The sequence below is a fragment of the Myotis daubentonii genome, chromosome 9, assembly GCF_963259705.1.
Source record: "Myotis daubentonii chromosome 9, mMyoDau2.1, whole genome shotgun sequence".
Taxonomy (NCBI): domain Eukaryota; kingdom Metazoa; phylum Chordata; class Mammalia; order Chiroptera; family Vespertilionidae; genus Myotis; species Myotis daubentonii.
Window position 1 is genome coordinate 28,902,249 of NC_081848.1, and position 19,440 is coordinate 28,921,688.

At 39.7% G+C, this 19,440-nt stretch overlaps 1 protein-coding gene across 1 annotated transcript in view; it reads right to left on the reverse strand.

Moving 5' to 3' along the window:
• Nucleotides 1-11,660: 11,660 nt before the first annotated feature.
• The window catches only part of TYR (tyrosinase), a 70,297-nt gene continuing 62,517 nt past the window's right edge, over nt 11,661-19,440 (reverse strand). The window contains exons 4-5 of the mRNA XM_059708189.1: nt 18,408-18,589; nt 11,661-12,296 (exon numbers count right to left, since the gene is read on the reverse strand). Coding sequence (XP_059564172.1) covers nt 12,064-12,296; nt 18,408-18,589 — 415 coding nt within the window. The 3' untranslated portion in view covers nt 11,661-12,063. The remainder of the gene's footprint in view (nt 12,297-18,407; nt 18,590-19,440) is intronic.

A 19,440-nucleotide genomic window follows, 5' to 3' on the forward strand; every position in this document is an offset into this window, starting at 1 on the left:
TTAATTTATAGAGCTTTTAGAAGTGGTGACTTGCTTATAGGGTTTAAGCAGGTTACTTCACTATCTGGTTCTGCATTGCTCTCAATCAATTCCTACCACACTGCAGTCCTTCAAGTGATTTATTTTCAAAGAATCTGCTTTCCTGAGATGGTGTCTTGCCTCCCGTAGTTTGCAAAGCTGTCGTGCGTTCTCTAATGGACATTTCAACAGGTCAAGTTCAAATGCATTTGAAAGGCAATATTAACAGTTATGAGCTTGCATTTATTTCCTCTGTGCATTATTTGCCCTGTGTCACAGCGGGGTCCTGAGTGCATGCTTTAATAGCATTAGTGTTGTAAAAATACTCAGCAGCAGCAGCCAGTGCGGGAAGAACACAAAAGATAATTGGGAAAAATGTTTTGGGGGGTTGCACAAATCAAGGGCAATATATCAATCTGAAGACTCAAAGTTCCTGTAATTCATATTGATTACCCGGCTGTCAGGAATGCTTTCCACAGCTCAGAAATATGAAAATGTATGACAGTAAAAGTTTCTCATCAGACATTTTATTGGGCAATGAAACCTGCAAGAAATCTCTTTAAGTGGCTTGTGTTGCAAAGGCCCTCTTTGCAGCTTGCTGGTAAATGTGTCATCAATTGGGAGATGTAAACAAACACCCAAGCCCTGGCCAGTTTGGCTCAGTGTATAGAGCGTCGGCCTGCGGACTGAAGGGTCCCAGGTTTGGTTCTGGTCAAGGGCACATGCCTCCATTGCAGGCTCCAGGGCGAGTGCAGGAGGCAACCAGTCAATGTTTCTCTCACATCGATATTTCTCTCTGTCTTCCCCTTTCTCTTCTATTCTCTCTAAAAATCAATGGAAAAATACCCTCAGGTGATGATTTAAAAAAATGATGTCGAAAAAAACAAACAGATACATAATAAAATAGTTTTTTCAAAAAACACCCAAAACTTGGTTTTGCATTTCAAATACAGACCCAAGGTACTGTGACAGGTACTTTTCGACTAAAAGCGACTGTTAATTATGGCAGATTTTTCAAACCTTGCATGCATTTTGACAAGGTGATTTCTGAAATTAAATTTCAGGTTCGTTTTGACAAACAATTTTGTTGGGAGGTTTGGATTAATCAACATTCAGATTTCAAGTTTTTTAAATACCTGTCTATTTGCCTTGAGCTTCTTTTGTGGTGGTGGTGAGAAATGGTTAATTATTTATTTTAAATCTCTAATGCAGTGGTTCTCAACCTTGGCTGCACATTAGAATCACCTGGGAATCTTTTTAAAATCCTGATTTCTGGGCCTCATCCTCCGGAAATTCTGTTTCTTTGTTATGGGGTGGGGCCACAACATTAGTAACAAAGAAACAGAATTTCCGGAGGATGAGGCCCAGAAATCAGGATTTTAAAAAGATTCCCAGGTGATTCTAATGTGCAGCCAAGGTTGAGAACCACTGCTCTAATGGGATACTTAGGAGGAAGGGAAAACAACAACTTTTGGTCTCCCAAAGCAGATGAAAACAATATAAGGCTGCTCTGCTCCAAATTGGATCAGCAGGCAGCAGGGCGCCACGGCCATTCTCTGAAGGCATATTGTGATTAGTAAACGCTTTAACCTGGAACCTTTGTCAGGCCTCTCAGGCATGTTTTTTGTTTGTTCTTCCTGTTTTTTCAAGCCCAGCTATAGACCTGAGAACTCCAGGTCCTATGCTACACTGAGCACGGCCTATTTATTTGAGTCTTTGGATTAACCCAGGCTTTGCTTCTGTCTGTTTCCCATTCAGCTCCTACTATCTTTGGTTTGGAGTTTTCCTTTGTCTCAGGGTTTAGGGAAGTCATCCAGGCACTGCCCCTGCCCAGCCACAGGTCAATGTATGTGTACAGTAATGGTCACTGTAGCTCAGGGGTCCTCAAACTATGGCCTGCGGGCCATATGCAAATACAAATATTGTATTTGTTCCCATTTTGTTTTTTTTTACTTCAAAATAAGATATGTGCAGTGTGCATAGGAATTTGTTCATAGTTTTTTTTTAAACTATAGTCTGGCCCTCCAACAGTCTGAGGGACAGTGAACTGGCCCCCTGTTTAAAAAGCTTGAGGACCCCTGCTGTAGCTATTCATCAAAGCACATACTGCAGAACCAAGTGTCTTTATGGTAGGCTTATAGGTAGATTTTATGAACATAAGAAGTGATTCTCCCTCTCTCTCTTTCTCTCTCTCATAGTTTTGTTCTATAAAGATGTCACACACTGAATTAGTAAATACTGAGCCATTGCTCTCAATTAGATTCTTATGTGCCTCTGATCACCTGTTATAGAACCTCCTCCAACACATCTATGCTCTTCATAAGGCAAATCACAGGCTTGTTGCACTTGGGGGCCAGTTTAAACTGTGAAATCACCAGCAAAAAGCACAAACAAGCAAAAAATGTGGCACTATCAGACCATGAAAAGGATACTTGATTACAGTGTCAGAATTGAAACAAGAACATGGAGTGGCTCCTTATTTGACATAAACTGGGAACATAGTTATCCTATATAATCAAAGCCTAATATGCTAAGTGTCTGACCCTTCCTTCAACCATTCGACCTGTTGCTATGTCACGCACTGACCACCAAGAGGCAGATGTTCTGACCTGATAGGTTAGCTTCCTGCTGGGGTCTGGCTGATCAGGACTGGATGAGACAGGCTGGACACACCCTGGAGCCCTCCTGCACTCCCTCCCCAGCCCCAATCCTGCACTGGTGGGGTCCCTCGGCCTGGCCTGTGCCCTCTCGCCATCCAGGACCCCTCAGGGGGATGTCAGAGAGCTGGTTTCAGCCTGATCCCCGCAGGCCAGGCCAAGGGACCCCACCGATACATGAATCTGTGCACCAGGCCTCTAGTATTATATTAATATTCAAGATAATGCAAAACGATTTAGCATACACAAAATATAAGGTTATATTTTCATCTCTTGTTTTTTTAAAACACAGTTAACTTATGGTAACTTAATCTGCTCTATGAAAAGTTATTAACTCACAGTTACCCAGGACTTATTATGCACTATTGTAAATGCTTTGCATTTATTCTTTAGAATATGTTGAGCAAAGTGCTATTTTTATTTACATTTTAAAAATGAGAAAACTGAGGAACAGAGAGGTAAAATAATTCAGACAAGGTCATACAGTTAATGAGAGATTGAGCCAGAAATCAAATTCAAGTCTGACTTCAGATCCCCCATATGTTGAAGGTTTTTGTATATCTTTAATGTACTTAATATCACAGCTTGTGCTGTGCTAACCTCCCATTAAGAGTACTTTATCACCTGGCCAATTTTCCTTGTTAGTTTTTAAGTCAGTATTATAGGCAGAATAAACTCTCCGTACACCCGTCCCAAAAATGTACCTGTCTTAATCCCCAGAACCTATGACTATATGTCCTTACATGGCAAAGGAGCTTTTCAGATATGGTTAAAGGTAAGGACTTTGAGATGGAGTCTGCAGGAGCACCAGGTAGGTTGAAACATGAATGTGTGAAAGCAGATAATCTCCCTGCCTGTAGTCAGTCACAGAGAGATGTGACTACAAAAGAATGATGAGAGCAATACAACATTCCTGGCTTTGAAGATGGAGAGAGGCCACAAGACAAGGAATGCACTTTAAGTCCTCACTTAACATCTTCCAGAGATTCTTGTAATCTGCGACTTTAAGAGAAACTTGGTGCATGAAACCAATTGAACCCTGGGCTAATTAATATAAACAAGAATGACGTTTCTATGGCATATTTCTGGTTACGAAAACGTCACCAAATTTTTAAATAAAGACCTAAAACACTTCTAATATTAGACATTAAAATAAATGTGAGCTGTACATACATTTAAGAAAGGTTTATAAAAACAAGGTAATTCTTTTCCAATCAGCTTGGCCCAGTTCCGGGTCACGTGGGTGGCCCAGCCTCTCCCAGCAGCTCAGAGTGCAAGGCGGGAGCCCGCCCTGGACAGACGCCTTCCATCTCAGGGCGCACTCCCGTGGGCCACGCTCGCTCAGACCCGGACCGTGTGGACGCGCTGGTTCACCGCCTGGGCGCATCTTGGGGGTGTGGGAGGAAACCCACGCAGACACGCGGAGAACGAACGTGCAAACTCCAGAGGCAGTGACCCGGCTGGAAGTCGGTCTTTTTCCTCATCATTATAATGAAACGAGATGGAATGAAACAACGTTGTTGGAGGACCTACTGAATGTCTCTAGGAGCTAGAAAAGGTAAGGAAATTAATTCTTCCCTAGCGTCTCCCCCAAAACCACACCTAATGCCGCCGGGATTTTAGCTCAGTGGGACCCATATGGGGCTCCTAGTTTACTGAATTACAAGATAAATCCGTGTCGTTTATGCCACTGTGTTTGTGGTAATTTACTTCAGTAGCAATGATACAATCGGCAATGAAGTTCCTTTTGGTATTGGAGAAAGGTGGGAAAATGTACTTTATTTCCAAACACAAGCACATGGACACAAACACATCCATTCTTTACAATTACCCTGGCAAGAGTGTTTAAAAGTGACATGACCTGATAAGGAAGACTGGCCAGATCCCAAGCAGAGGGCAGTTTTTGTTCAAAAAGCGGTACAAACAAGGTGTTCAAACTGGTCTCGGGCTGTGTTTTCAGGGCCTTCCCGCCTTCCAGACCCCTGTCACGTGGTCTGTGCATCCCATCAGCTGAACCCGACTCTGCTTTGATTCACACTGTTTTGATGCCCTGCGCTTATTCTTCCTCGGGTGGATTTCTGGTTTTGCTGTTTTTATTTCTGCATTTTTCTTGAGGCGCAAATACCTCTTTAACTAACCTAGGTGTACACATTTCTGAAAATATCTTCTTTTGGGACCAATTTATATTCGTGTTATTCCCTCTCTCTCTAGGATGGCCGAGTCTGAATTTCCTTCTAATTTTAGTGAGAGGAAAAGTATCCCGCAAATAAAGGTTTTAATTTGAAAACTATATATTTTATGAGAGGAAGCACTGTTTCAAGCTCCAATTAGGGTCTTCAGCTCCTCTCAAAGAGAATCGCAAGTCTTCCTTCACCTTTTCGTTTTCTTCTTTATTCCTTTTGATCTCTTATGTTTAGAATTTTCTTTGCATTTTTAAATCCACCCAACCCTTTTCAAAAGCACTGTGGCAATTCATTAGAAAAACCATAAAATTATTTATATGCTTTGACTCAGAGATCATACCACTGGAAAATAATTTAGGAGAAATCAGATGCCAAATGTACCAAGATATTCCTTATAACACTAAACATAATTTAAAAGCTAGGTAAAGCCTAACTATCTAGTAGCAAGAACCTGGTAAGTTATGACACATCAACATAATTGAATACAAACAACAATGAAATTTATAATTATGAATCATCTAAGAGACACTGGATTCAAATCCCATCTCAGTTACCTAAACTACTGAACAGACATGTAAGCCTGGGTAAAGTACATCTCCTATGGAAGCCACAGGCTCCTCATATGAATACACAAAAATAATACTTGTTTTCATATCAATGATATGAAGATTAAATAAGTTCACATGTACATGAAGCACTTAGTACAGTTCTTGGCACATCATAACCAGTCACTATCTTGTAACATCTTTGTTATTTAAGTACAGAATTAGAAAACTGTATGATTATGATTGTGAAACCTACAAGAATTGGTAGATAAACATGAAGTCATATGAATAACTTCTTATTTACCATTAAGAAAGCAAGGCACAAAACAATTAGGTAAACATGGACTATATAGAGTTTCAATAATGCTTTTATTTAAAAGAAGATTCTAAATTATTCCTATTTAAAAGTTATAGTTTAGCCGAAACCAGTTTGGCTCAGTGGATAGAGCGTCGGCCTGCGGACTGAAGGGTCCCAGGTTCGATTCTGGTCAAGGGCATGTACCTGGGTTGCGGGCACATCCCCAGTGGGAGATGTGCAGGAGGCAGCTGATCGATGTTTCTCTCTCATCGATGTTTCTAACTCTCTATCTCTCTCCCTTCCTCTCTGTAAAAAATCAATAAAATATATTTTAAATAAAATAAAATAAAATAAAAGTTATAGTTTAATGATTTGGAAGGCCTCAAGGCAGTGGTTCTCAACCTGTGGGTCGCGACCCCTTTGGCGGTCGAATGACCCTTTCACAGGGGTAGCATGAGACCATCCTGCATATCAGATATTTACATTATGATTCATAACAGTAGCAACATTACAATTATGAAGTAGCAACAAAATAATTTTATGGTTGGGTCACAACATGAGGAACTGTATTTAAAGGGCCAGAAGGTTGAGAACCACTGCCTTAAGGTCTCCAGTGGATGCCAGGGGCAATTTTATCTTCTTTATTTTGTACAAACTAGCAAAGGCTTTTAAAAATAAGCAACATAAAATTAAAACAAACAAACAAGCAAAAAGCAATTTTTACTTGCATTTCAGCAACTTTCAGAAGTTTAATCAGAAGGGGAGTGGAACTTTGTTCTCCTGATACATCCTCCAAAATAGCACAGGCTCACAATAGGTGGCCCCAATGAGGCCCTTTTATGGTGACAAAGAAAAGGGTTGCTACAAATCAAAGCCCATATAAACAAGGAAAAGGCTATTTTAAAGCATTCACAATCAATGCCACTTGTCAGCCTGCTAGAGACAGTGGCTGAAATGACTTGTACCCATCACATATTCATTTTTACAGATGGAGAATTATATATTTGACGTGTTGGAAAGGTTGGGTACAAAAATCCTTTTTTTTTATGTAAAACACAGAACGAGGAACAAAAAAGTGGCAGCTGCTTATTTCTTTCTCTATGGCAGAATGTGACTTATTATATGAAAAAGGGCAGAGTCGAAAATGGATAAGTTTATAAAAGCCATATTATAAAACAATGCCACAGAATATAATGTTAATTGGAATTAAATAAAACTTTCAGGTGTCTTGAAATATCAGTCATGTAATTTTGGTACCTTTTTGAGGAAACCAAGATATCAAACATGGTGGTGCTTTTATAACAAATACTAGAGGCCTGATGCATGAAATTCATGCAAGGGGTTTGGCCCTCACATCCACGTGGTTTGCCTCGGCCCTCGCAGCCCTGGCTTCATCCGAAAGGTCGTCTGGAAGGACATCCGGAAGGTCGTTTGGCTCTCTGGTCTAATTATTATAGATTGCTGCTACACCTGTTACCTTGAGCATCTATAGCCGGGGTGGGAATGTCCAGCCCCTGAAATCATTTGGCCTGGTCCTGCCAAGGCATTAGGGGTGAATTAATTAAATGTTTGACCAAAGCAGACTAATTTTGAAGTTGATAATTTTTTATGGCCCGAGAATCCTATATAATAAAAGAGAAACATGTAAATTGACTGTCTGTCTGCTATGCTCACCAGCCAATCAGGAGTGAGTATGCAAATTAACCCAACAAAGGTGGTGGATTAATTTGCATACACAGGTGCTGGGTGGAGAGCAGAGTGGGAGAGCTGGTGGCTTGGGGGAAAAGTGGCTCCCTCGGTCACTCCCCCTAAGCCGCAGGGTGAAGAGCAGAGTGGAGAGCCGGCGGAGAATGGAGCAGCTTGGGGAACTTGGCTCCTCCAAGCCGCCAGATGGAGAGCAGAGAGGGAGAGCTGGTGGCTTGGAGGACTTGGCAGAGTGGGAGGCCATGGGATGGAGACAGAGCAGGAAGGGAAAATCAAGAGCACGGGGAGCACCAGGAATTCTGGGACTAGTAGTTATGGTGGCAGCCCCAGGTCTGGAAGTGGAAGCCCAGAGTGCGGGGAGCACCAGGAATTCTGGGAATCGTAGTTCTGGTGGCAGACAGATCTCCTAGACACTAGAGCAGCAGTTCTCAACCTGTGGGTCGCGACCCCTTTGGCGGTCAAACGACCCTTTCACAGGGGCCGCCTAAGGCCATCCTGCACATCAGATATTTACGTTACGATTCATAACAGTAGCAACATTACAGTTATGAAGTAGAAACGAAAATAATTTTATGGTTGGGTCACAACATGAGGAACTGTATTTAAAGGGCCAGAAGGTTGAGAACCACTGTACCTAGACACTAGAGCAAAGTGAACCTGGAACAAGTTACTGTTGCAGTGGGGGATGGAGGGAAAGCAAAGGTGAGAGACATAAGTAAAATCAGGGTGTCTAGGAAAAATTAAAGGGAAGATATCCTAAAACTTCCAGGAAATCTCCACCAATGAAGCAAAGAAAAAAAAATGCCTCTATGAGCAATAAACCAAACTAAGTCGGGGTCTCAGACACTTCGCTCATATGATTGCAAAGACAGACAGAAACTCCTGGATTGGAGAGGGCTCCCCTGAGGGCTCCCAGATTGGAGAGGGTGCAGGTCAGGCTTAGGGACCACCACACTCCCCAGTGCACGAATATCATGCACTGGGCCTCTAGTAATATTATAACTATCTAAATGGCCCTTGCCAGAAAAAAGGTTCCCCACCCCTCCTCTGTAGAAACAAAACAGTATTCTCTGTTGAAGTGCAGTGATAAAGGAGGGAATTGCCCCATGATAGAGAAAAGAATGACTTTATACAGATTCCTGTCAGTGATCATGAAAATTCCTTGAGTGGATTATATTCAAGATACTTTGTAAAAACACCCCTTGGACTAAAATTTTGCCTTCGGATCAAACCCAGCTAAGTACTTGTGTTCTGAGATCAGGCTGAAGGCAATCACATTCATGGTTACTGCTTCTCCAGCGTCTTCTGCAGACCATTAGCCAGATTTCCTTTCCCACTCATTGTTACTGGTTTTATGTTTTTCCAATTTCTCTCTAAATTGAATCCACTCCTCAGATGCCCTGGCTAATTTATTAAAAAAATTTGTTTTTTTTCTGGTTATGCACCAAGTTGAGAATAGACTTCCCAGTATTTGCTCTGGTCCCACAGATCCCACTGAGTTAATAAATATGCTGCTCCTCATTCCTTGTCTGACTTTTCTCCAATAGGCATCAGAAATTAAACAAGATTGCCAATGGTAAGTCTGACAACTAATGAGAGTTAGGAGAGGAATACTGCTCTATAACTGAGTTTATTAACTATTAGTAATTTCTAAGAGCCAGTGACATCACATCAGCAATATTTGTACATTTCTATGTATTCTAGATGAAAATTAGCCAAAATCATCCTATATAATAAAAGCCTAATATGCAAATTGTCCCCTTGACTGGGAATTCGACCAGGGGGTGGGGCCAGCAGGCCAACCGCCCATGGCCCCTCCCCCAAGCGGGCCCTGCTCCTGATCAGCCCCCTCCACTCTGATTGGGGGCAGGGCTGGCCGCCCAACCGCCTGCAGCCCCTCCCCCGGGCAGGCCTGGCCAATGGGCCCGATCAGGATAGGCCGGCCAGACCCCACCCATGCACGAATTCGTGCACCAGGTCTCTAATATATGTATAATAGGATGATGTCTACTTTTCTTTGAATTCAAACTAGGACTAAATGAAATGTAACCATTTAAAATTACATGATCTTGATTTAGATCAGTCTTTTCTAGATAAAGGCATTTTCAAGAGCTCATTTTTTTTTTCAGTCAATTCCTTTTTAAATACATTTATAAATAATCTGACCACTAAAATTCAGACTTTACAGGGATGGTAGAAAATTTTAGGTGAAAGGCACCATACAGGTGTGTTCTCTTAAATATACTCCCATAGATGCAGAGGTTCAGGTGCCAGACCCACACAGGTTTCTGGGAGCCTGGGTTGGATCATTCTGTCTTTAAAGCATGGAATACAGAGTGGAAAGACATTGTTCAAAGATGACATTGAATATTAAGTAGTCAAACTGAAAGAAAAAAATAAAATGCTGAGCAGACAAATACAAACTAGGTAGAAGGGAACTGAAGATAATAATAAGTTATTAATTTTAAAAATAAATAAGTAAGCATTACTATAGACTCAATACTTAAAGTCTCCTTTATAGAATTCATGTTGAAGTAGCCATCCACACTATATGTGAAAACTTACAGTGCCAACTACTTACTATTTTCTAAGAATGTTGATTTTGTTATGAAAGCTCTGAGTATTGGATAGTTTTTCCTTTTATTGGATACTTATAACTTCTATCTATTGGTTCTTGTATTTTTTAAAAAATATCTTTATTGTTTAAAGTGTTACATAGGTCCTCCTTTTTACCCCATAAAACTCTTCCAGCCCACTCTCATCTCCTCCTCCCCCAGGCTCTCACATAGATTGGAGTATTTCTAGAAATTCATCTGGACCCAGTTGAATTCAGATAGCAGGATTATCTAGACATTTTAATGTAGGGCCTTAATAGCTAAGAAAAATAGGAATGTTATTTAACTGAAATTGAAGACAGACTGATATTCACGTAATTCTTCTCAACCTTGAAATGTTTTGTAGCATTTTATACATTCTCTAATTAAATAAAATTCTTCTTAAGAGACAAAAGGGCTCTTAATAGGATTATTATTGTCATTGTTGTTAGCAAAGAAATGGCACCAGACCTTGGTTCAACAACCTTGGTCCTTGAGTTTTGGCTAAGAAAGAATTCATAGCCAAGACTCAAATATCAGCAAAAGTTTATTTAGAAAGTCACAGAGGTAGAAGAAGTGAGCCATGGAAGAAGTGAGCCAACTGGGCTGTGTGGGCTCATGAAAAAAGTTACAGAGGAAAAAGAAGGGCCCTTGGAGCTTAGGAGGAAGAGAGTAAAGGTACTTGCTGGGAAGAAGGGGGAAAGGCACAGGTGTTCTCCAGAGAGAGCAAGACCCAGCACTAGTCCTCCTCTGAGGGTTTTTATCCTTTCTCTAAAGGTGAGGATCTGAGGGGAGGTCCCAGAGGAGCATCTGAATGAAATATCAGTTTTTCAGGTGTATTTTCTCAGAGTCATGGTCTCTACTGATTGGTTGGCACTAGGGTTAAGGGCCATTAGTCTTTGCATGTGGCCCTGATGTCAGCCATGGTATCACTTCCTCTGGTTTTGCTGCTTTTTTGGAACTGGAGCTAAAACACAACTGAGGCCTGTATGTTCTCTCTAGTTTGTCTAAAACTCTGTCTCTGTGGTCAACAGACCAGAGGCTTTGTTCTTAAAATTACTTGATGCAGATCAGAACCTCATTGTTCTGAGGATTTAGTGCTTAAGGGAGTAATCGTGCAAGGGCTTTTATGGGAATCCTATGAGGCTATTCTTTGGGCTCCTGTTCCTCCTCTAATGGGTCTATCACATGATTAGCCACATGCTAGGGGAGGAAAGGTCAGGGAAGGGTCTGAATCACATGACCAGTGAGATGAGAGGTCAGGGTTCTGAACTGCATGATGAGCAGTATGCCAGGGGAGGAAGGTCACCTGGGGGTGAGGTCTTATCTTTCCAGTTTTGCTAGTTGCCAGATACCTAGGACTTTCTGCCCTGGTGACCTTGTGTACCTGGTCTATTGTTCCTACTCTGCGTATGCCTATCTACTGCCTCCTACACTGTCAGCGTATTTAACGAGCACATTTTGAGACAGGCACATTAGCCAGATCTGTTGAAGGGCAAGGCCCTTGTTTTCAGTGACCTTCAAAAGCATAGTCAGGACTGTGGCAGGAAAGAGTGGGAGGTTGTTTTATATTTAATGTTTATAAATATTTTGGAGCAGGACTATAAAATGTAAGGGAAACATTATGCTTCCTGAGAAAAATAAAAATGCCTTTCTCAAGCTCAAAGAACTCAGTATAAATTTGTTACTATTTTATTAAAGCCAAAGACAATAAAAAAGAAACACCATTAAACAATGAGAAGGAAAGAATTAAAAGGATTCCCACATTTTATAAGTTTATCCAGATACAAGTAACAGTAATGAATGACCAAATAGCATTCTTTCCTTGAAAATATGGGGCTTGAGGGAAATTTTCAAAAGGATGAACAAAAACCAGCAAGGCCAGCACGGGTGTGTTCTATCTGAGATAGAAGAGGGGTTCACTTTGTATTAGATTACAATTCTGATAATGGTTTTCACAGGCAAATACCAGGGATTTCTGTGGGGACATGCCCTGGGGACTTGAACAGCATTTGAATTAGAGAGAGGTCTGGCTTTCTGGCCCTACTCTAGTGTCTAAGCCTTTTATAAATGGCTCTGGTACAACAAGCCGTGGTAATCCTCCTTTTCCATGAGGAGTGGCTGCTGTTCTTCAGAGAGCTGCTTTTTCTTTCGACGATGACGACACAACAGGCCAATGAGCCCTCCCAGCACAGCCGTGATGACAGACCCCATTACAGCCGCCCCAGTGAGCCATGGCCAGATCTGCCTTGCTTGTTCTAAGTAGGGCATAATGTAGTCTTGAAAAAAGTCTGGATCTGAAATAGAAAGGCATTCAATGTTTTACAATTGCTGTGGTCATCACCACTATCACCATCACCACCACCACCACCACCACCGCCACCATCACCACCATCATCATCATCCTTGCATAATACTTTGGAGTCAGATGTTTGAGTTTGAAAGTCAGCCCTGCTACTTATCAGCTGTAAGAACTTAGGGAGGTTATACCTAATATCCCTATACCTTAGTGCAGTGGTTCTCAACCTGTGGGTCGCGACCCCTTTGGCGGTCAAACAACCCTTTCACAGGGGTCGCCTAAGACCATCCTGCATATCAGATATTTACATTATGATTCATTACAGTAGCAACATTACAGTTATAAAGTAGCAATGAAAATATTTTTATGGTTGGGTCACAACATGAGGAACTGTATTTAAAGGGCCAGAAGGTTGAGAACCACTGCCTTAGTGTCTTCATCAGGAAAATAGGAAAACAATAATATCACCCTGTTGGAATGTTTTAGAGTATATAGATAATATATAATCTGTAAATTACACAATGCCTGGCCCCAAGACAGTTTACTAAAACTCATTGAGCTATTTATTCTAGTATTTGTCTCCCAATTTCTAAATAACAGGCAAATATTGCTATCTCTTAATTATCAAGTTTATCTCTGGAATTCCTCAAATGTAAACAATGAGTTTGGTTCTCTTACAACTTTTTTTAAAATTTTAAATTCTTTATTGTGAAGACATATCTACATATGCCTTCTTTTTCCCCATGGACCTCTCCCCACCTGCTCCCACCCCCCAGCACATGCCTTCCCCCCCCCCTACTGTCTGTGTCCATTGGTTAGGCTTATATGCATGCATACAAGTCCTTTGATCTCTTAGACCCCCTTCCTACCCTCCCCTGCCTTCCCTCTGATGTTTATCGGTCTGTTCAATGCTTCTTTTACAACTTCTTTTTTTGATCTTTTCAATATAACAAAATCATGATTTTTATTATTTTTAGTATTTAGATATTATTCATAAGTTGAACCAAGTATTATGCTATGATTACATTTCCTTTCTTACATTATTATTCCTGGAAGGTAACAATTTATGGTATTCTTTTGTTTGATTTTAAAGTACCCATCACTATTCATCAGATAATCTAACATATTCTACATCCATTTTGTAATACAAAGGAAAGAAGAGTGCACATTGGGCTTCACCTTGCAGCAAATTATGGCTATGTGACTCAAGTGTTGAGCAAAAGTAATATATGCAACTTTTGGGTAGTATCCTTAAAAAGAAATGGTATGCCTCTTTATTTTTGCTTATTTAGCTGGATTGTGGTTAGTGTCTTAGCGAGCCATCATGGATCACGTGGTCCTAGTTAAACCCTAGGTCTTGGGAACTATAAGAAAGGAGTGGCTCTGGTTCCTGAAATTATAAAGTGGAAACTGGACAACATACCAAGACTGTTATTTGAGCTATACATTAACTTACTTAAGCCTTGGATATTTGAAACTAGATCTGCTCCCGATCCTCACCTGTCCACCCTTGCTGATGCAGAACTATAACTTTCCTTTATGACCCATTTCCTCCACGATAGGCAGTTCCTATGCGGTGGACCATTGACTTAAGTTGGGCCAATCATAATCATTACTCAGGATTCACTGTGCTGTGATTGAGAGTCCATGGCTCAGGAGCTGATAACAGACTCAACATGTGGAAGACAGGAAGAAGTCAGCACACTCCCAAAAGCAGAGACCAGAGCCAAAGAATAACAAGAGTCAGAGAATGAGAGAGGCCGTCTTTAGGGTGCTTAGTTCCCTGCTTCTCCCTGCCCCTCAGTGTCAGCCCAATTTCTGCCTTTCCTTGAATTTTATAAACGTGTAAATTCCCTTTTCATCTACGTTCATTCCTATGGAGTTTCTGTCTTTTGAATTTCAGAAAGTTCTAATTATTTTTAAAAGTTAATTATATGCCTACTACAATAAAGATAGAGAAGCCTCTTCACATATTCTGGAGTTACAATTACATGTAAGACTTACATAAAGTAGAAATGAGATCCACAAACCAAGGAGAAAAGGGATTTTTGTTTAATAGACTAAACAAAAATTTGGCTAGCAACACAAAGGAAAATTTAAAATGAGAGTCTCACTGTTAACCATAAACTTAGTAAGGCTCAGAAAAATTAAAACAGGGATGGTGTCTTGTAATCAGGGGAATTTATTAAAAACTGAATGTATATTAAAGCCTAGTATTCATTCACAGGAGATAACAGTGCAGCTCCTGTGGTGTAAGTGGGGCTATAGGGCTAAACCCTGTCCACTGCTGCTAGCTGCCTTCTTCCCGGGCACTGTCTTTTTGCCCCCTGTCACTAAGATACCTCTAAAACACCTTAGAATTCATTAAGCATAATTCGAACAATATTGAAATTTAGTGTTTCTTTTCATCAGGAAGGGACAATCACTTGCAAATGGCACACATGAGGTAAGTTATTAAAAAAGATTTATAAGTTGGAATTGTAGTAATTTATATCTAAACAATGAAAGCAAACAAAGATAAAAGAAAAAAAGAAATTTTAAAATGTGAAAACTTTTTTCATCAATTTTTAATATATTTTCAAATTATTTTGGAAATGGGACTGCAAAGGTCTAGCATATGTTGCTATTAATCACTTTAATATATAGTGCATTTAAGATATCTGACAAAATGCAGAATAAATAAAGGTTACATAATAAATATGATTTCCTTTAAGTTTAAAAGAATTTAACTAGAAATAAATGATACTGTTGAGCCCTTTTTGTGACTTGAGTCTCCTTTTCCTTTACCTCCTCCAAAGGGTTTGGTTGCCTTTCAGTACAAAGTTCCCATTTGGACATGAGGGAAGGAGCAATGAGGTGAAACGTGTGTGAAAGACATGTGTGGGTTAAGGAGGACCCTTTTTTCCATGGAGTAATAGAGAGATAATTGGTTTGGAATATAATATTTGCCACTAACTAGCTTTGTGACTTAAAACCAGTCACTTTATCCTTCTGGTCTCAATTTACTCACCTACCAAACGGAATAGAAATGACATAGCAACTTATTTTCCCTGCTGTCTCATATCACTCCCTTTCACTCCATAACAAAAGCAACTATGAGGTTCCTTCTGTGTCTGGCCCTGCTCTTGTTGTTACTATCTCTGTGAATTACATCACCATTCGTTATTTTCACAGCCCAGAAAGCTTAAAGGCAACCCTAGTATCTCTTTCTTTCTCACCTCATATAAAAATCCTTTTTTCAAATTATGTAAGTTTTCTTTGCAAAATAATATCAAATTCTTTAGTGCTTTCTGCCTCCTTTCCTACTACCCCCACTGCAAGCCAAACTGCCTTCATCTCTCCCGCAGACACTTATAATAGTGTTTTCACCGGCCTCCCTAAATATGCTTTGCAACTGCTACAAACTTTCTATATGCTGCAGGAACAGTGATCTTTTTTAAACTCTAATTTGACCATGATCTGTTTATAGTTTATTAAGGCTTCCAGTATTCTAACATTATGGCCAAAATCCATATTCAAGAGGAGCCCTTTATCAAATAATTAATTCTTCCTCTCATACTGATATCCTCTGAACCGTCGCTTTGTTGATCTCTAGAAATGGGACATCTCTAAATGAGTCATTAGGTAAGTAGTTGTTTAAGGCCTTTCTCTTCCATTAGGATGTAAGTTCTGTATAGATAGAGGCTGTGTTATTTGATACTGTATCCACAGTATCTTAGACTACATCTTGCTCAAGGTAGTTATTAAACATATGTATGCAGAAAGGATAAATAAATCAATGAAACCACTTAGAAAATAACCTAGTGTAATAGAAGACTTGACACATGTAAAAATACATATCAAAAAATGACCTGGATGTTAAGAGGGATGACATTTTTCTAACAAGCTTGACTTGTATTGGTTAAGAGATACCACCCTTTGTGATAAATATCACTTAAACTCAAACAAATTCATTGATTTCACTCCATACCAGAGACCAGTTGGTACTTAAGAAAAGCTTTCAAGATATCAATCCTGATCTTGTAGGGCTCCCAGCCAAGGTGGAAAAGGGAAAGATTTATCCTCAGGAAAATAGCCATGTAACTCTAGTAAAGGAATGAATAAACATGGCTACATATATGTATAAATGATTTGATATCCGAGAGTTTGACATGAATAAATAGCATCAGAATTTAGCCAGAGAGAAGAGCATATTCAAAAACATGAGTCAATGAAAGAGTCTGGCATGTTCTAAAATAGAAATCATAAAACCCTAAGTGATGAATTTTTGGAAAGCCATTATCAATATGCTGCCCTCATTATGTACTATGGGTATTTACACAAGAAAGGGAAAGCATTAAATGAGACTGCCCCTCTTTATGACCCACTCCCCTTACCACACCTCCACAGTTTGCAAAATCCCCTGTTCTCTTAAGGTTTTCAAAGATCTGATCTTCTCTGCCAGCCATTTCAGTGTGCCTTCCAATGGCTATGATATTCAGATAAATCAAAATAGGTCAGTTGAACTCGCATCTGTTTAGTGCTTCCCCAAAGGAGAGGAAAAGGATAAAATGCACATTCTCTCGTTGGCCCTAAATTGTGGTTCTGCTATGCCACATACTAGATGGACTAGGACAAGTTGTTGATATTCTTTAAGCCTCTGTTTTCTCACCTTGAAAAGGAAAAAGAAATAACAGTACCTACTTCGCAGGGTAGTTATGAATGTTAAAGGAAATAATGTACACAGCCTCCTAGAGGAGTTCTTGGAACATAAAAAAATACTATGTGTTAGCTACTGTGGAATAGCTAAATTTAGCTCTTCAGTGTAATTTCCCATAATTCATACTACTCAAATAAGGGAATTTAGCATTTGATATATATAATATCACTTTCTACCTTTATTTTTCCTGCTATCCTTTGAGTTTAAGGTATTCCCTGCCCCTTTTTATCTGCAACCTTCCTGCTATTCCTTCAAGGCCTTGTCTTGTCATTCTAGATGGAACTACTCAGAAGTCATTGTTTTCTTCTCTGTGAAGGTTATGACTCTCTTACTACACTTAACACAGCCTACGTTTCATGCTTTCGTGCACAATTGTCTGACTTTCACTTTGAATTTAGAGCTCTTTGGGGTCTGGAACTAGGTCAGTCATTATGTCACTAAAGTCTAGCACAAGAGTTGATAAAAGTCCCTCATTTGTTCATTTTATTCATTTATGTTTTCACAAATTATCAATGACTATAATAAAACGTCAGTGCTTGTTGAATACCTCTTACCCACAAACCACATGCTGTTTTGCAGCTTTTGGATGTTGACCTTCTTAGAGTGGAAGCATTGTGTAATGCAGTGTTGATATCACACTCCTCCACATACCGGTGTTTAATATTGGGAAAGTCACTTAAATTCTCTTCATATTAGTATTCTCACCTCTTTCTAGTGATAATGAGACTTACCTACTATAAGGTTAGTTAATAACGCATGTATGGAATCTGCATGTAGCAAGCTCTCGAGTGAGGGGAGACATTACTCTGTTCATTATCAAGAAGTTACTGATATAGATCTACTAACAAAGGGTACTTAAAACCCAGATCCAATTACAATTCTAGAGTTTTATATCTCTATCTTAATCCTAGCATAGCAGTTATCATAAGTTGTTATTATTATTTGGGTTTGAATAATAAAACATCCATATTTTTTCTTGGTAACCCAGCAGGGAGTTCCCAAAGATGATTTCAAAACTGCTACATGCACTAGGCTCCTTAATCAAAATATCTATATGAGATATTTTGATCCCAGTATTTCAGGTTAAAAACTGAGATTCATGGACTTGAAGTCACACCACAGTCATCAGATAGTCATATTTCCAGCCCATTTTCCCCACTGATTTTAATTCTGGTCTCTTTCCGTGGCCTTCATGTATGAAATGTATATAAGGAAGAATGAATATGAGTTGGAAAACCCTTGCAACTTGGTTCATGCAGTAATAACTTGGTAATAAGTTTGGGGCTGTAATGCACTTGCCCAATTTAAAGGATTTGGTGATAACATTGTACAAACATAGGTTTTGTATTCTCTCAGAAGAAATCGGTCACGCTTTATTCAGCAATTTATGTGAAAGAAATTGAACTTTACCAGGATCTTGTAGGTAGCTATAGTCATAGCCCAGGTCTCTGGATGGAATAAAGAAATCACCATTCCTGTAGAGGGGTATGAAAGGAACCATGTAGGAATCCCGGTTATGTCCAATGGGTGCGTTGGTTGCTGGATAAACTTCTTGAAGAGGACGGTACCTTCGGAGCCACTGTTCAAAAACACTGCAGAGGAAAGGATTATTCAGACTCAGAAACATATCATTTATAAAGAAAATATTTGGATTTCTTAAAGTAAAATAACAAGACATATCTTAAAATCCCAAGACTTGGAAAGATGCCAAATATATTTTTCATTTTTTGCAAGTATTCTGTAAAGCACCAGTTCATGCTGTCAGGCCCTGATGAAACTCATTCGTTTGAAAGAAATATTAGAGAAAACTTTGAAACAGGAATTTTTTTAGAAGATAAATGAAACTTACATGATAGGTTTAGATCCTTCAGAATGCTGCAGAACAAGGGTAATTATTGGTTGAGTGACAATTGAGTCATAGTTATAAATTAAATATGTTCCCGTGTCAAAGAACGTTAGCCCAAAGAAAGAACGTACAAAACTAAATTGAAATTCATAATGGAATTATTAATTATTGGTCATTTTTTTGGTCATGGTTGGGAACTTTAATTATTTCAACCTTCTTGTTATGCTTGGTGATGTATATGCTGAATGAATCTTGGAGGAGAAAAAGCTCACCTCCCACGAGAGGCTAAAAATACTTACTTGGTTTCCCAACTCCTCCTAAGCTAGAGTTTGACCAATGATTAATATTCAGCCAATAAGACATACCCTTCCAAGACTTTGAAACAACACATACTGACACAAAGAAGCAAGGACTATTGAAAACCAGTTGGGTAGTGGTCAGTGGCAATTGCAATTACAACATCCAGTTTTTAGGGTCAGCAAGGCCAGAGGTACCAGGAAAGTACTTACTGTCCAGGGGTACCCTGTGTTCTATAGCATCATTTTGGCAAATGACTTGGCTGCTACCCTCCTCCCTTATTCCCACCTGTTTTTGAAC